Source organism: Delphinapterus leucas, chromosome 21 (genome assembly GCF_059928025.1).
Source record: "Delphinapterus leucas isolate spDelLeu-1000000601 "Yukka" chromosome 21, BTC_Dleu_Yukka2, whole genome shotgun sequence".
In the NCBI taxonomy this organism is placed as follows: Eukaryota; Metazoa; Chordata; class Mammalia; order Artiodactyla; family Monodontidae; genus Delphinapterus; species Delphinapterus leucas.
In genome coordinates this window covers 13,487,345-13,504,064 of record NC_143149.1, presented here as the reverse complement: position 1 = coordinate 13,504,064, position 16,720 = coordinate 13,487,345, and the positions used below count along the sequence as shown (strand labels likewise).

The following is a 16,720-nucleotide window of genomic DNA, read 5'->3' as shown; positions in this document are numbered from 1 at the left end:
GTCACCCTCTGTCTTTTATTTTAGCCACTCTAGTGGGTGTGAAGTGGTATCTCATATTAGGTTTGATTTGCATTTTCCTAACGTCTAATGACGTAGGGCATGTTTTCAAGTGTTCATTAGCCATTTGTATATCTTCTCTGGAGAAGTGCCTATGCAAATCCTTTACCCATTATCCAATTGGGTTGTCTTTTGATTACTGAGTTGTATGAGTTCTTTATATATTCTGGATACAAGCGCTATATCATATACATGATTTGCAAATACCTTCTCCTATTCTGAGGGTTGTCTTTTTACTTTCTTGCGGAAGACACAAGTTGTTAACTTTAGATGAAATCCAATTTACCTTTTTTTGGTCACTTATACTTCCCCTCATTCTTATACAGACCCACACAGTTTGGGAGAATACTGATTCCATGGAACCTGTCTTTGTTCTGGACATGAAGACACACGGTAGCTGAAATTGCCTATATGGTTTTGGCTGCCCAACTTTTTTCTGAGATTTTACTTCTTAACCCTATTAAAGACTTAAAAGAGACTAATTTAGGAAAAGCTAACTACTGGTAACAGAATTAACCCAAAAGAAAAGTAATGTAGCAAATCTTAATGTGGTTATAGACCTTACTGAAAATAAATGCTTCTAGCATTTTCACAAAAGAGGAACTACAATGCTATCTTCTTTTTAAAATAAATTTATTTATTTATTTTTGGCTGCGTTGGGTCTTCATTGCTGCGCACAGACTTTCTCTAGTTGTGGCGAGCAGGGACTACTCTTTGTTGCTGGGTGCAGGCTTCTCATTGCAGTGGCTTCTCTTGCTGCACAGCACGGGCTCTAGGTGCACGGGCTTCAGTGGTTGTGGCACACGGGCTCAGTAGTTGTGGCGCACGGGCTTAGTTGCTCCGCGGCATGTGGGATCTTCCCAGACCAGGGCTCGAACCCATGTCCCCTGCATCGGCAGGCGGATTCTTAACCACTGCCCCACCAGGCAAGTCCCTACAATGCTATCTTGAACTTACCAGTTATAATGTTTCGGGTTGAATTGTGTCCCCCCAAAAGATACGCTTAAGTCCTAAACCCTGGTACCTGTGAATGTGACCTTACCTGGAAACAGGTCTTTGCAGATGTCCTGCCAAAGATGTACTGCTTGACTCTCATCTAAGAGCCAAGAAGCAAGTCCTGAAACATATTCTTCCATCACTGCCCTCAAAAGAAACCAACGCTGCCAACACCTGGATCTCAGACTTTGAGACTCCAGAACTATGAGAAAATGTTTCTGTTATTTAAACCACTCACTCTGTGGCACTCTGTTACACAGCCTTAGTAAACTAACACAATAACGAAGATAAGAAAGGTGTCTCTGACTAAACACACAACAGGGGGAAGCACTGAGAAAAGCCAGACAGTGGTGGCAACAAGAAGTCCTTCTCTAGTGTTCTCCTTAAAATATGTCTGTCAAACTGTCTGAAAATAAACTATCTTCTCTGCAGGAACAATGAGGAAAAGGAGAGGAGCAGAGCCTGTACTCTTGGAGGAACTAATCAGATCACATCTCCTTTGCTCAAAAGCCTCCAAAGACTTCCTCATTCAGAGTAAAAGCTGAAGCCCCTACAGCATAAGTAAGGCCCTTCAGGACAGGGTCTCCTGCCACCTCTGATCTCTGGCTTTCTCTCCCCACACCCACCCCTCAAGCAAGTCTGCATGCTTCTGCCTCAGACTTTTGCACCTGTCCTTCTCCAGATCCCCTCGGGTCACTAGGGCTTTGCTCACAGGTCCCCACCTGGGCGAGGTCTCCCCAGGTCACCCTATCCAAGTGCAAAATCCTCCCCTTCCGGCTGAGCCAGCATTCCTTATCACCGGCCCCCACCTCGCCACAGTTCAACAAGAAGGGAGAACTTGTTTTTCCCCAAGGCACGTCTCACCGTCTGAAATGCTGTGCATTTTACTTGTTGACTGTCCGACTGCCTCCCAGCCTAGTTCAGGGACTCAGTGAATGCAGAGATTTCAGCGTGTCCACTGCTGAATCCTAATCACCTAGTCAGCGTTCAATAAACATTTTTTAATGAATGCATTTGCGCAATCTTCCTCACTGGGCTGAGATTAAGAGTAAGTGCCTCTTCAGAGTCTACACCCTCCTTTTTTTTTTTTTTTTTTTTTTAAAATATGGCTCCTACCTTCTGTCAGAGACTCAGAAAGACAAGTAAAAGTCCCCAAGCACCCCTTTGCCTCTGTGTGCTGATTAGAAACCTGGGCACAGGTTAGTGTCTCTGGCCCACGTCTTCTTGTCCTTTCGGGACCCTCCACTCCCAGACAGGAACTTGAGGGGGCCTGGAGATTTCCGTGGGAAGTCAAGCCTACAAGGTAGTAGTGTTGGTGCCTGTCAGCTGGGAATCCTGACCTTCTCGGCCCTCCACAGAGTAACATGTCCTACAACTTCATAAATGAAGCACCGGGCAAACTGTAGGGAGGTGGGAGCCAACTTCAGACCTTGATTATTCCTCAGTATCAAAGCCTGGATAACCAACTCTTTATTTGAAGAGAAATAAACAGGAAAAAATTATAGAACATATTTATGTACATTTTTAAATCTACAAGAGTAGAGGAGGAAAGATGTTCACAATACAAATGTTTAACTAAAGGAGGGACTTTACTGGCGGTCCAGTGGTTAAGAATCTGCCTTCCAATGCAGGGGACGCGGGTTCAATCCCTGGTTGGGGAACTAAGATCCCATGTGCCAAGGGACAACTAAGCTCACGTGCTCTGGAGCCCACGCACCACAAGCAGAGAGAAGCCCACGTGCCGCAATGAAAGACCCCGCATGCCGCCACTGAGACCCAACGCAGCCAAATAAATAAATAAATATTTTTAAAAATAATAATAAATAAAAATATAAAGGAAAAGGTTAAGTAAATTATGAAACATCAACTCACGAAAGTCATTCAAATCACTATCAAGATTATGTTCCAATACAGAAATATCAATGAATATTAAGATTAAATTTTAATATGAGAAAAAATTATGAAACCATGTTTAGTTTAAAAACAGAACAGAAGCAATATGTACTCACTGACTAATATTCTAACAATTATGACTACAGATGAATAAAGTTTATAAGGGAACACAGAACTACAAACAAAGATTTTTATTAGGATGAAATTACACTTACTTTCTCTTATGTTGTTACACCATTATTTAAACAAATCTGAAATATTTAAATATATGCTCATACTTGTCAAAGCTCTGACAGGAGAGAGAAGGCTGGAGACAGACCTAAACCTTTAGTACGTCTACGTGAAGAAAACAAACTGGTTCTTACCCTTGTGCCTCTTCAGCTGGGGGAAGCTGCTAATTGTAGTTGCTTGGATTATTTCCACTACAATTTGATACCTGAGTTTTAAAAAGAGAAAACAAGAAAAGATTGAATAGGAAAAAAGTACTATTTTCAGAGATGCGTTTAGACTGTACTTGTACTAATCAACTATAACACTGTGAATCCTGCCCAAGTGTCATTAAGCCACCCAACATGGATGAAGTCGTTGCTCCGGGTGCTGGGCCATGTGCTACGCATTTCTGAGACCGGAATGTAAGAGTTGTGAATGTACTTCCCCCACTCCATTCCCTGTACGGATGCACTCCCACCTGGCCCCTCAATGAAGAGGGAAGCCTTGAGGTTATGATCAGCTGCTCCCTCTCCCCCACCCCCACCTCTGCTCTCCTCCCTGCTACCAGTAACCAGAGCCTACTGATTCTACCTCCTAGGCCTGCACTGTCCAGTGAAGTGGCCACGAGCCACGGGGGCTACTTAAGTTAAACCACAATTGTAGTTCCTCAGTTGCACCAGCCGCATTTCAAGTGCTCAGTCACCTCATGGACCTCATGGACCACGGTGGACCGTGCAAAGAGAACACTTCCATCACTGCGGAAAGTTCCACTGGATGGTACTGTCCTACACACTTCTCAAAGCTGTCCTTTCCCCTCCAGTCCCACTGTCACCATCTTCGTGATTTCCTGCATTACTCCTCACTTAGAAGAGCATTCCAGACGAACAGATTCAAAGCATTTGCAGTGGGACTCCGGTGTCAACAGTGTCTAAGCTCCCCAGGTCATTCCCACACACAGAGAGAGCTGACAGCCACCAGAGCAGAACACCAGGAAGATGTACATGTGACTGAGGTCACCTCTGTGTGAGGAAAAAGAAAAGCTTACATTTTTAGTGCCAAGTACAACCCTAGAATTGTGGCTATTTTGAGCATATTCAAGTCAGGTGAGTTATGACCCCAAGTCCTTAAGTGCTATTTAATTATTATTAAGTATTGCCCTAACCAAGCTTATCTATCCTGAGTGTTTCTTAGCCCTTAATTATGTTGACTGATTAAGAATCTGCCTATAATAAAGCTATTTAACATTAACTCTTTATCTGAACACAAACTTTGCAGCATTCTAAGATTTAATGCTACATTTGGTTGGCTTTTAGAACACAAGATATGTTCTTTTGCTTTTCAACTAAAACCCAGATGACAGACGTGAATTCATCTGTCACAGCTATTCATGGACACCTCACAACTTTACATCTTTTTGTTTCTTCACTTGTGCGGTAAGAATATCGATGCCCGCTCTCACCACCTCAGAGAACAGGCTGTCAGGGGCACTGCCGGCGGTCACCTGGAGACTCTGGCAGACTGCTGGTTGCCAACACCCTTCCCTCTCTTTTTTCCCCGCTAACCGGACCACATTTATGGGGGAAAGCAATGCACCCAGCTCAAAACGCTAACCTTCTCCCTAGCAGTTAGGGACAGCCATCTGATATAGTTCTAGCCTGTGAGATATGAGCAGAACTTGCCGGGAGGGGATTCCAGGAAGGTTTTTTAAAGGGGCAGACTCCATGGAAAAGCCCTTTCAGTCTTCTGTCCTTGTCCTTCCTCAATTTTCCTCCATGGAACAAGGATGCAGCTGGATGAAAGCACAGAAGCCATGAGGAGGAAAGCCACGTGGCGACGGGAGAAGACAGGAGGAGTTCAGGTGTCCAGTGACATCACTGAGCCATGAAAACAGCCCCAGCCTGTCCATCTCAGGACATCTTGTTATTGAGGAGAATAAATCCCTAACTTGTTTAAGTAACTGTGCGTCGATATGTCTCACGGCCAAATGCTGTCTGACTGAGAGACAGCTCTCTGAAGTCTCCATCCATAGAGAAGTTATCTCCAGGCTGAACACACACTCAGGCGATGTTCTCCAAAAGGAAGCCTTGCTAGGACATTAATGATCAATAAAGTTGTCTGATGGAACTGCCTTCATTCCTCCATTAATGGTAAAACACAAAAGTAGCTTTTCACGTGATTTTTCCTGCCAGTTATGAACAGATGAGGAAACAGCTTATAAGAAGCATACACAAACCTGGAATCATCAAACACTCCTTAACCAAGTCTTTAATTTAACCTTGGACTTGGGTTCTCTAAGCAGAAAGCACTGACTTTTCACTCAACTCCAACACATGTCACCCAACTCCAAACATATGCTTGTTGCAGAAACTTCTACGAAGAAAAGCATGAGAATAGTCTATGTGGGCAATATGCTTTCACTAAACACACACTTTTTAAATCAGTTTCTAGACACACTGAAATGAACAACACCAATACGGTACCTGCTTTCAGAAAGCTCTGGGGATATATCAGACTAAGGGGAAAACGCTCAGCCTAGAGTATTTGAAAGGCTACATAAAAATAGATTTTAATGACACACTGATTCTAAAATGCAAAATGGCATGTACGCTTATGATGGCAGATACGTAAATATGTGGGTATGTGAACCAGGGCTACAACGCAAAACAGAGATAAAAATGAAGGGCATCCGTATTAAAATGGTAGAATTATAAGTCATCTTAAAACTGTTCCCAAACTGCTTGTCTATCTTAGCCAGTTCAAAGAGACTTACCTTCTTGCCAGCACAGGAAGCTTTCTTTACACCAGCCTCATCACCCTTCTATCCTTTACGCTGCGATCTCATCATCTTCGATATCTGCCCTCCCATAAATATGAATCTCAAAGTCCTTTGAATCTTTAAATAAGTTCCTCTCCTCCTCTTCCTCTTGTCACCACCCTATTTCAGGCGTTCTCACCCGAGGGTCAGCTGCATTAGCTAAACGGTCTGTCTCCTTGATGTCAAGCTTTCTATCTCCCACCCAGCCCACTTCGAGCACCCCTGTCAAAACACCTTCCTCAAAGCCCACCCTCAGCTCCTCGACCCCCGCTCACCCCCTCCAGGGACCCCCCCAGAGGAGGAAGCCTCCACTCCAGCCTCCCGCTCGCTCTGCACCTTGGCACTGGCCCCCTCACCCGACCCCCATATAAGCCTGGACTGAAGCCACGACCGTTTCCACACTGCTCTCCCCAGCCTGTAGTCACTTTCCAGGCTTTCACTCATGCTCTTTCCTTCTGAAAACCATCTCCCTTCTTGTCCACCTAATTAGATCTTACATATGCTATTTCTTCCCTCAAGTCATTCCCAATCCCCCTAATTCACATTAATATTTCTCCTTGCTGAAACCCTAAATTACTTCTGCCCTATAATAGTACCCATTTATCTACTATTTTATACTGTTATTTTAAAGAGTCACATTTCCACAAAGAGTGTTGTGAACGAAGAAAACGGTGTGTCCAGTGTGTTCAGGGCCTCACCTTTCTTTTTAAAATGGTCACACGTCTGAGCCTAAGACAAAATTGTGGCTTTGTCTATAAAAAAAGATATGCTACCTTTTTTTTCTCTCCAACTAGATCATGAGCCTCTTGAAGATAGGGATTGAGTCTTGGATTCTCCAACCGAACCTAGCTTGGCAGTAAATATTAATGAGTGCTAGGGACAGAATGTTTGTGTCCCCTGCAAAATTCATATGTGAAGCCTAATGCTCAGTGTGATGGTATTTGGAGGTGGGACCTTTGAAAGGTCATTAGGTCTCGAGGGTGGTACGTGCCCTTACAAAAGAGACCCCCCGCCAGAGAGCTCTCTCCACCGCATGAGGCCAGAGCAAGAAGACTGCTGTCTATAAACCAGGAAGCGGGCCCTCACCAGAAACCCAATTTGCCTACCAGAACCTTGATCTTGGACTCCCCAGCCTCCAGAAACTAGGAGAAATAACTGTTGTTTGAGCCTCCCATTCTATGGTATATTTGTGATAGCAGTCCGAACTGACTTATTAATGAGCTACATTAATAAGTGTTAACATCTGTAACACTTAACAGACACACGTAACATTCTGAACCATCTGTTCTTTCGATACTCTTAGTGATTCACACTCTGTGACAAATAAGTCATCAATGGTACTGAAGAAAACACACGCCGTCTGAGAAAGAGGTAAAATGTTCAAACAAATCCATAAAATTATAAAGTAACACCACCTAACAGAGTCCTTTCATCAGGTACCAGGTACCTGATTAGACAATTTACAGTATCTCATTTAATCCTCACAAGGTGCTGTAATTAACCCCACATTACAGAGGAAGAGATTAGAGTGCAGGTGTACGAAGAAGTCTATACAAGGTCTCACTGCTTTTAAGTACAACAGCCAAAATTACAACCTAGGGCTTGATTCTGAAGCTCACGTTCTTAACCATTTTCTGGTTGCCCTAAAATTCAACATAGGTTAGTGTTTATCTTGTCTAAGGCCCTTCAAAGCACATCAGCATGGCCAAGGCCAGACCATCTCTCCAGCCGTACTGCCTTCCATATCCCTCTTGGATACATACCATTTTCTGGCCAAACCAGACCATGTGCAACACCACAAACGCAACGCAGCTCTTTCCTGCCTCCCAGCCTTTGCTCCCCTTCTTCTCCCTCTCACACGCAGCCTCCCCCCTCACCTGCTGAAATCCTGTTCACTCCCAAACACCCAGGCCTCGTAGATTCCTCTTGGCTACAGGATGAAAGATTTGCTCCTACCCACTTCTTCAGCTGTTCACACTCTACTTCTGGCCTACCTTGCTTCATATTTAGCTATTTACACCCACAGGGGTCTCCTACACTGAACAAGGAACACCTTGATGGCAGGGAAAGAATCCAAAGATCCGCAAGCGATTCATCTTTACAAATACCAGGCCCTCCTCACACGGTGCTTTGTGCACAGGAGGCGTCTGGAGATGATTACTGAACCTGTAGAATTCACTTTCACTTGATACCAAGAGGCAAAGTAGGAAATGAGAGACTTTCTCATTCTCAACAAAACCATGCAGCACATACATCCAAATGCTGGCCATCCTTGACGGCACAGGCTTTTTAGTCACCTGGGGGGTATTCGGGGGCACCCGGCACTCACCTGGCCTTCCTCCTCCAGAGGCGGACATGGCCTAGCTGGTGCCAAGGGAGGTTCTACAATCAGGAGGACTAATATTTGTCAACATGCTCTTGATCAGAAAAGCAGAGACTGTTAGTACGTTCTTCCAAAATGACGTTGTAAACTCAAGTTTTAGGAGGAAGCAGCGGACCAAGAATTCAGCTCTTTTCCAATTCTGGCAAGATCCTACCCAGAGCACCCCTTGTCTCTGGATAACGAAAACGTCACACACAGCTAGCTGCCAAATGTCCCTCTGAGCTGCCACCTCGCCTCTCTTTAGTTTTATACACTTTGCTAAATTAACAGACTTGGAAGAAGACTGTTTTGATGAACTCTTCCCACAACGTTAATCTCACCTGAATGCTACACAGTCCTTCAAAGTAATCACCTTAGAAATCAACACCTTTTACTGTCAAATGTTCAGAACAGCTTTGGGATGCTATTAGAACTGATTTCAAAGTTACTTAGAAGCCAAACCAAAAAAATTAGTCTTGTCATCTCATCAGGCACACCTTTTAAGTGTTACTTTAGAGTTGTCTTGGGTGTGCACATGCTGGAATGTCTCAGGGGAGTCAAAGGCTGGACAAACCCTAGTCTAAGTGTACCATATGGTAAATGGTTTAAAATACCGTTTTATATCAAAATTTGCAAGGATCTATTATGGAACAGAATACCATATACACACAAATGTTTAAGAAAAAATCAGGAATTTAAAAATAATGTTTCAGAGTTGCCACAGGCTACTTTGTACTAGGCTAGGGATAATGTTTTCATTAAAGAGACTTGGATTAAAGTGTTTAAGAAATGAAACCATGGTGACTTCCGCTAGCTAAGCTGGAGCTGCTTCCCACATCCACAAAACTACTGACAAGGTCTGCTGGGTTATTTAGGGAGTGGGTCAGAGTAGCTAAGAATGTGAGCTCTGGAACCAGATGGCCTGTGTTCAAATGCTGCTTTCGACACTTACTGTGTCACCCTGGGAAAATTATTCAAGCTTTTTAAAACTGAAGAGTCGTCATCTGCAAGAAGCGGAATAACAGCATTTTTCCTCCTAGGGTTGCTATGAAGACTACATGAGAGAACACCTTTACAATATCTGGAACAGCACCTGCCCTCAGTGAGAGTTTAATGACCGTTAACAATTATTGTTCCCTAACACTGCTGCTGACTCTTCAGATATGTGCAATTTAGGGAGATGGTATGTGTGTGTGCTTGTAAAATATATATAAAAGCCATTTTAAGTAACCTTACTTTTTTTCCGGACCATAATAGTGTCTCAGCCTGATCAATCGAAGACCACCAGGGTCACTGTAGTCCAACAGCCTCAGGTTTACTGACCCACTGCCATCAGCAAGAGGAACCATGGGACATCTCCCCAAACAAAGAAAAAGATAAAGTTACTACTGGATTCTGGGGAAGGGTGGGGTGTGGATGAACTTTAAATGAAGCAGCATTGTGACAGGCTCAAAGCGGGGCTTGTAAAGGGGTCAATTTCAGATGGATATAGGGTCCCACTGCCTTGGAAACTACAAAGTTAGGATGAATGTGGGATGCTGAGTCCAGAAACCCCTTATCTGCGGCTCTGCCTCTGGATTAAAATGAGACTGCTTCTCTGTGTCAAAGTGACTGAAATCCTCCAGGCAAGAAGAGGATGTGTCATTCCCACTGATATAATTTCACACAGCAAAGTTTCTGATAGAATTTAGAGAGCAATGCTTCTCAGTGGATAAGAAAGCAGTAGTCACTAAGCGAGGAGAATCATTATGACATTTTACAGCCACTGAATATATTTGGAAAAAGTATTGTTTCCTGTTACCTGGGTGGCTGGTTTTAGTGTCTGTTATCCCAGCCTGATAAACAGACTGGCAGATTTTACTTTCTCAGTCCGAGCCCATTTTTACTTTCTCTAAAGTAACATGTGCTCTTCCAAGAAAATGGGAAAATACACAAAGCACAACATTCAAAGTTAACTACTATTAACATTTGGTATATCTTTATAACCTTTTTTCTATGCAAACACATTTTTTTTTGTTTTATAAGATGAAATTTATGTTAATAAATACTGGCTTAGAGCCTTTTTAATTTATAAATGTATAGTTACTATCTTCCAATATTACTAAATATTCTGATGCAACCTCATTGTTACATGGCAATCCATTGTATAGATGAGCCAAAACCTTTTAGACCAAACCCTTATTGTTAGACATTTTAATTATTTAGAGCTTTTCTCTATTTTAAATAAAATTACAAGAAACATTCTTGGAAAAATCTTTCCATGTAATCATGGTTATTTTCTTAAGATAAATTCTTATGAACAATGAATGTATCAAAAAGTGCACACTTTGTATCACAAAAGTGTATCACAAAATGCACACTTTGTGACCTTTGTTCAGATTATAAAAACTGCAACAGAAAGGCCATAATTTCTACTCCTACCAGCAGGACATGAAGTTGCCTATCTTCCTACACTCTTGATAACACTAGGTGTTAAATTTTTAATCTTCACCAATATTATGAACAAAGAAAAGTATATTATTTTAGCTTTTATGTCTGAGTACTACTAAGGATAACAGCAAGGTCCTGAGCTATCTTTTCAGGAGGCATATTTAATGGTATTAAACAGGAAGTGGCCGGAGCTGTAACACAAGCAGGGGAAACATTTTCAGTTAGGGCTCAGAGGAGTAAGAGGCACTTTCCGCTAAAGGGGCTTTTAAACCTGTTTTCCACTTTTCTAGCGTGCAGAGGGCAGCCGATTTCACAGAGAGTCTAAGGCACGTTTCCCAGCCTTTTTCCATTCGTGGCACACATAGCAAGTGACAATATCTGATCAGGACACTGGGGTGAACAGCCATCCCAGGCCCTACCCAGCTACCTCGTGGGTTTAAGAGACCAGTCATCTCTGAACACCCATGCACTGTATCTGAGTTACACCAGCTAGAAAAGTTCTGCACCAGAGCAGCCTGAGGAATCCTGAGTGCATGCAAACACACACACACACACACACACACACACACACACAGGATTCATGTTATATATACAGAAAATAATCTGGAAATATATATACACCAAGTATTCACAGTTTTTATCTGTCTGCAATAAGTGATTTCTATTTTCCTGATCTTGTTTATATCTTTTTATCTTCCTAAAATAACTACCATATATTCATTTTCTAGTTCCCTGAGCCTACAAAAATTACACGTTACAGAAGCGGCCAAAGCTTTGTCACCACAGGCCAGCTGGTGCCCTTTAGCTAACCTCAAGAAAGCCAAAGTTTTCTCTCTGTTGTCTGTATCTAGTTTCTACTTGTGTTCCTCATATTTTTACATCAGCTATTAATATAGTTACCAAGTATTTACGGATGTGTGTTTAGCACCACGGCAGTATCTTCCACTCCCAGCCCTTATTACCTAAAGCATTTTCATTTAGAACGGCTACTCAATATCATCTTCAGTTGCCTCGTTTTAAGCTCCATATCTAAAGTGTCCTAATGACTTCTTACACATTTTCTTTTGGTTTCTTTTTGCGGTACGCGGGCCTCCCACTGTTGTGGCCTCTCCCGTTGTGAAGTACAGGCTCCGGACGCGCAGGCTCAGCGGCCATGGCTCACGGGCCCAGCCGCTCCGCGGCACGTGGGATCCTCCCGGACCGGGGCACGAACCCGTGTCCCCTGCATCAGCAGGCGGACTCTCAACCACTGCGCCACCTGGGAAGCCCTTCTTATACATTTTGAACAAAGTTTTTCTGAAAGAAGATATTGTCGTCTCGGCTCACCCATTAACCCCGCTCAAGTCGGGGCCTGAGCGTGTTCTAGCCTGCTCCCGACAGCTGGAACTTTTTTCAGCTCTTACTGGGAGCCTGGATGTCCCAGATTACATGCATCATCTCATTTAATTATCACAACAACCCTATGAAGTAGGAGCTATTTTCTCTGTTTCACAGTTAAAACTGAGGCTCAGAGTGTAAATGACTTGCCTCAGACCATGCACTCTGCAAGCAGTGAAGCCACAGTGCAAACCAGGTCTGTGAAATCCAGGCCTGCCGGACCCTTGAGCCTGTGTTCGTGGCCAGGGTCTGCCTTGGTGCTGCACCGGTCACTACAGGTTGACTTCTTGTGCTGCGAATGCTCCTCGGCCTCTAGAAGAGCTGCATTTCTGTCAAGCGCTGGGGAATCACAAGACAGAGCGCACGTTGCTGCTACTCAGTGCTGGGCTGAAGTCAGCCTGCGAGGCCTATGCCGGCTCAGGAGAGCTGGCTGTTGCATTTCAGCAATTAAACCCATCATTATTAAAATTAAATTACACAAACCTACTGTTTTTTAAAAGTAAAAGTACTCAAAACTCATCGTTGGGCTTCCCTGGTGGCACAGTGGTTGAGAGTCCGCCTGCCCATGCAGGGGACACGGGTTCGTGCCCCAGTCCGGGAGGATCCCACATGCCGCGGAGCTGCTGGGCCCGTGAGCCATGGCCGCTGAGCCTGCGCGTCCGGAGCCTGTGCTCCACAACGAGAGAGGCCACAACAGTGAGAGGCCCGCGTACCACAAAAAAAAAGAACAAAAACAGAACTCATCGTTTCCTAATAATTTCATTCATTTTACTATTACCTATGTTCGAGGTTATTTACATCCATTCCACCACCCTTCACTACCATCCTTCCATCAGCCTTCATTACCTTTTTTTTTTTTGGCTGCACCAGGTCTTAGTTGCAGCACACGGGATCTTTGTTGAGGCATGCGGGCTCACAGGTGAGGCATGCGGGCTCCTTAGTTGAGGCATGCAAACTCTTAGTTGCAGCACGCGTGTGGGATCTAGTTCCCCGAGCAGGGATCTAACCCGGGCCCCCTGCATTGGGAGCGCGGAAACTTACCCACTGGACCGCCAGGGAAGTCTCCAGCCTTCTCTACTTGTGAACCATAAAGTTCTTTTCTGTTGAGGAGGCACTCAGCACAATTTTTGTCTTTGTTTTTTAAAGAAACAAGCAGTACCTATTGACCTCCCCCCTCCCTCAACTCTTCATGTTTTAAGTCCCAGAAGCACCATCTCTGGCCTCCCTCCACCTCTCACTCATTCCTCTCCTCTCCTCCCCAGAGAGGAATAAGCTCTTAATCTGATCGCAGAGGAGGAACTGGGCCTGTGAAGCACAGCCCTTCGGTTCCCCTTCCTCTTAAGGGCGTGTGTTCTCTGCCTCCAAAGGGCAGCCAGCAAGCAGACTGCACCTACCAGGGAGACGGAAGGAGGGAGCAGCGGGGACAAGGAGAGGGATTCCGACCCAGCAGTGACAGGTGGGAAAGAATGTCTAATCGTGAAACTCAGTTTTAGAGAGCGCACTGCCTGCATATATAAACTACATTGTCCAGGATCTCCAGTAATAAGAGTGACACTGTGGTCTTCATTTGCCTTATTTCTTGGCCCTAAGATGGGTCAGCCTTTAGGGTGGAGAGAGGACCACTGCTATTCATTAGGCCTCCTCAAACCCCAAGATGAAACACTGCATCCCAGTGGGCCATTAGGAACCGCCCAGTCTTCCCAAGGAAACTAAATCTATTTGTGATCCTTAGTCTAATGATCATAAACAGTAACAATAATAGTGTCAGCTAACAATTAGGAACATGCAGGTCCTGGGCCAAGTGCTTTACATGAACTGACCTGTGGTCCTAAATGTCGCTCAGAAAGCAGGTAACACTCTACCCACACCTAACACGGCACCAGTGCTGTTCCAAACACAAGCACGTAATGTATTCTTTAATTTCAGAGACATCATAAACTTCTTCATACCAAGATTCCCCTTCTCATATCAAATTTTACATTGCTGCCAACACTTAATTGTCTTTCCTCCTAAATGAAAATAATGTGTGTTCTCGGGTATGTTTAACTCCCACCCCTCTGTGTCCTCTGCTATTTCTCAGACACTAGCAGCAGTTATATTCTAAAGTCAATGTACTTTTATTTTTCATAAAGCTGAAAGATATTTTAGAACACTTTTCATAGGCAGCCTCACATTTTAATGTTTTTTTTAAACTAAATTTATATTCATTTATTCTTTTCATAAAAATTTGCCAGGCTTCTGTTTTACACTTACGAATTTCCATCTCCCTGTCCACCCACACGAGCCTTCCTCAGCAGTTCACACGTGCTCAGTGATTTCTTACACGCTGCAGCAGGTTGTCTTAGGTATGCTTGATTTCTTTTTTCTTGTTCCTTTACAATGTAATCCTATTTTACTGCAAGATTCACATTTTCAGAATCACTGTTCAAAACACTGCACATTCAACTAATTTAAATTCTTCTACACAGAAGCATGCAATTTTAAGAATTTTAATACTTTTAATATTATCCTCATGTGCAAATGCACCGAAACTGATTCAGAGTTGAAAATCCATCCCCTTATGATATCGAAAGAAAAAATACTATGCAACCCCTCAGTAACCCATTGCTAGTCATGATCTCTTAAGTTAATCCATTCATTATGCCCATTGCCTCTTGCTTTAGTATGGTAAAACTGAAAAACACCACACCAATCTCAGTATGTGCTAGATAAAAGGTTCCCCTTCTCTTCTCCAAACTAAATAATCCTTAATCTCTTTAGTTTTAAACCTTTCGTTCATTATTAGAATTTCCTATCTATTTTATTTTATTTATTTATATATATATATTTTTTTGCGGTACGCGGGCCTCTCACTGTTGTGGCCTCTCCCGTTGCGGAGCACAGGCTCCGGACGCGCAGGCTCAGCGGCCATGGCTCACGGGCCCAGCCGCTCCGCGGCATGTGGGATCCTCCGAGACCGGGGCACGAACCCGTGTCCCCTGCATGGGCAGGCGGACTCTCAACCACTGCGCCACCAGGGAAGCCCTCCTATCTATTTTTAGATTCTCCACATTGCTGTTTAAATGAGGGTCAGAAGTAAACAAATACAGAACTGAAAAATCTAATAAAGATTTGGGCTGGTGGTAAATGAGATTATGGCAGTGACAGGCTACTCTGATTTTCTTTCTTACTACTTGTTTCTCTGGCAGTCTGTCACTGCCTTAATAAAAGATGATGGTACTTCCGATGGTATTGTTCCCCACATAAGGATTAGTGCCTGCAAAGGCTCACGAACAGTAGAGAGTTATCTCCACACTTGCAGAAAATCCCACAAGGCTGGGGCCATGTGTCACTGCCGTTCTCTGCCCACCTGGCTAGCAAGTTACCCAGCTTTACATATGGGGTTTGAAGTCAGACAGACCTGAATTCAAATCCCAGCTCTGTTACTTGTTAGCTTTGTAATCTGGGGCAAGTCACTTTCCTCTCCTCAACCAAATAATGAGAATCACAGTACCTACTTCACACGGTGGCTGTAACAATCAGATGATTATAAAGAACCTAGCTCTGTGCCTGACACATATTGGATATTCAACAAAAGGTAGCTTAAAAACAAAGAAAGTTTTCCTTTCTTGAGCATTTGCTTGGCATCTCTTTAACCCTGGCAAATGCCCAGTCCAGGGAAGCAGCCATTCCTCCAATGCCTGTGTGGGAAACAGTGCTATCCTGCCTCACTATAACTACAAAACATGAAGTACTGTAGCAAAAACAGCTATTTGCCTCTTCCATACCCATTCTTTTTCCTTCCTCAGTAATAGAATCCTCCATTTTTAACGAAGCCTAAGGGTGCCCAGAATGAGACTTCTTGCTTTTTCTCAATTGTTTCGACCAATGAAATATAAACAAAAATGTCATGTAGCAGCTTCCAGAAATATCCTTAAAAGACAAGCAGTACAGGACCTTTGCCACCATGTTTCCCTGCCTCCATCCCACTTCCTGGCATTAGGATATGACGGATGGCACCCTAGAGAACATCCTGAGCCAGGAGGACTCCACAACACAGATGGCAGAGCAGTGAGCCAGGGGGAGCCTGGGTCCTTGAGGAAGGCGGGGCCACGCACCAGACCTGGACTGGGTACTGCAGACTTCCCTTAAGCAAGGAGGAAGAAAAACCCTCTGTACTTTGACAAGGCATCATTATTTTGCGGGTTTTCTATAATTTTCAGCTGAATCTAATCCTAACTAATATAAGTACAGTACCTCCAAACTGTTCACGGGGTTAAACCAGTGGCTCTTAAGAAAGGACAATTTTGTCCCCCAGAGGACATGTGGCTACATCCAGAGACATTTCTGGTTGACACAGCAGTGCGGGTGCTACTGGCATTCAGTGGGTACAGGTGCTAGGGATGCTGCTTACATTCTGCAGTTAACAGAACAACTCCCACAACAAAGGGCTATCAAGCCCCACGTGTCAGTTTTGCCAAGGCTGAGAAACCTTGGGTTACACATCTCTCAGGAAGGTCAGTGATAAAATGCCCTCTGTTCATTACAATAATCATGGCAGAAGAATGAGGTGTCCTGATTAGTCAGTATTCTCCTCAACA

The 16,720-nt window shown here is 43.9% G+C and overlaps 1 protein-coding gene across 5 annotated transcripts in view; it reads right to left on the bottom strand.

Annotated features, from left to right (window-relative positions):
• SNX25 (sorting nexin 25) overlaps nt 1-16,720 on the bottom strand; it is a 113,368-nt gene that overhangs the window by 48,713 nt on the left and 47,935 nt on the right. For 4 of the 5 annotated variants that reach the window (XR_002644187.3, XM_022570969.3, XM_022570971.3 and 1 more), the window contains exons 6-7: nt 9,570-9,689; nt 3,312-3,382 (exon numbers count right to left, since the gene is read on the bottom strand). Coding sequence is in view for 4 of the 5 variants with exons in the window: in XM_022570969.3 (XP_022426677.2) it covers nt 3,312-3,382; nt 9,570-9,689 (191 nt within the window). In the remaining variant the exon portion in view is untranslated. The remainder of the gene's footprint in view (nt 1-3,311; nt 3,383-9,569; nt 9,690-16,720) is intronic. The other variant, XM_022570968.2, reaches the window with a different exon arrangement.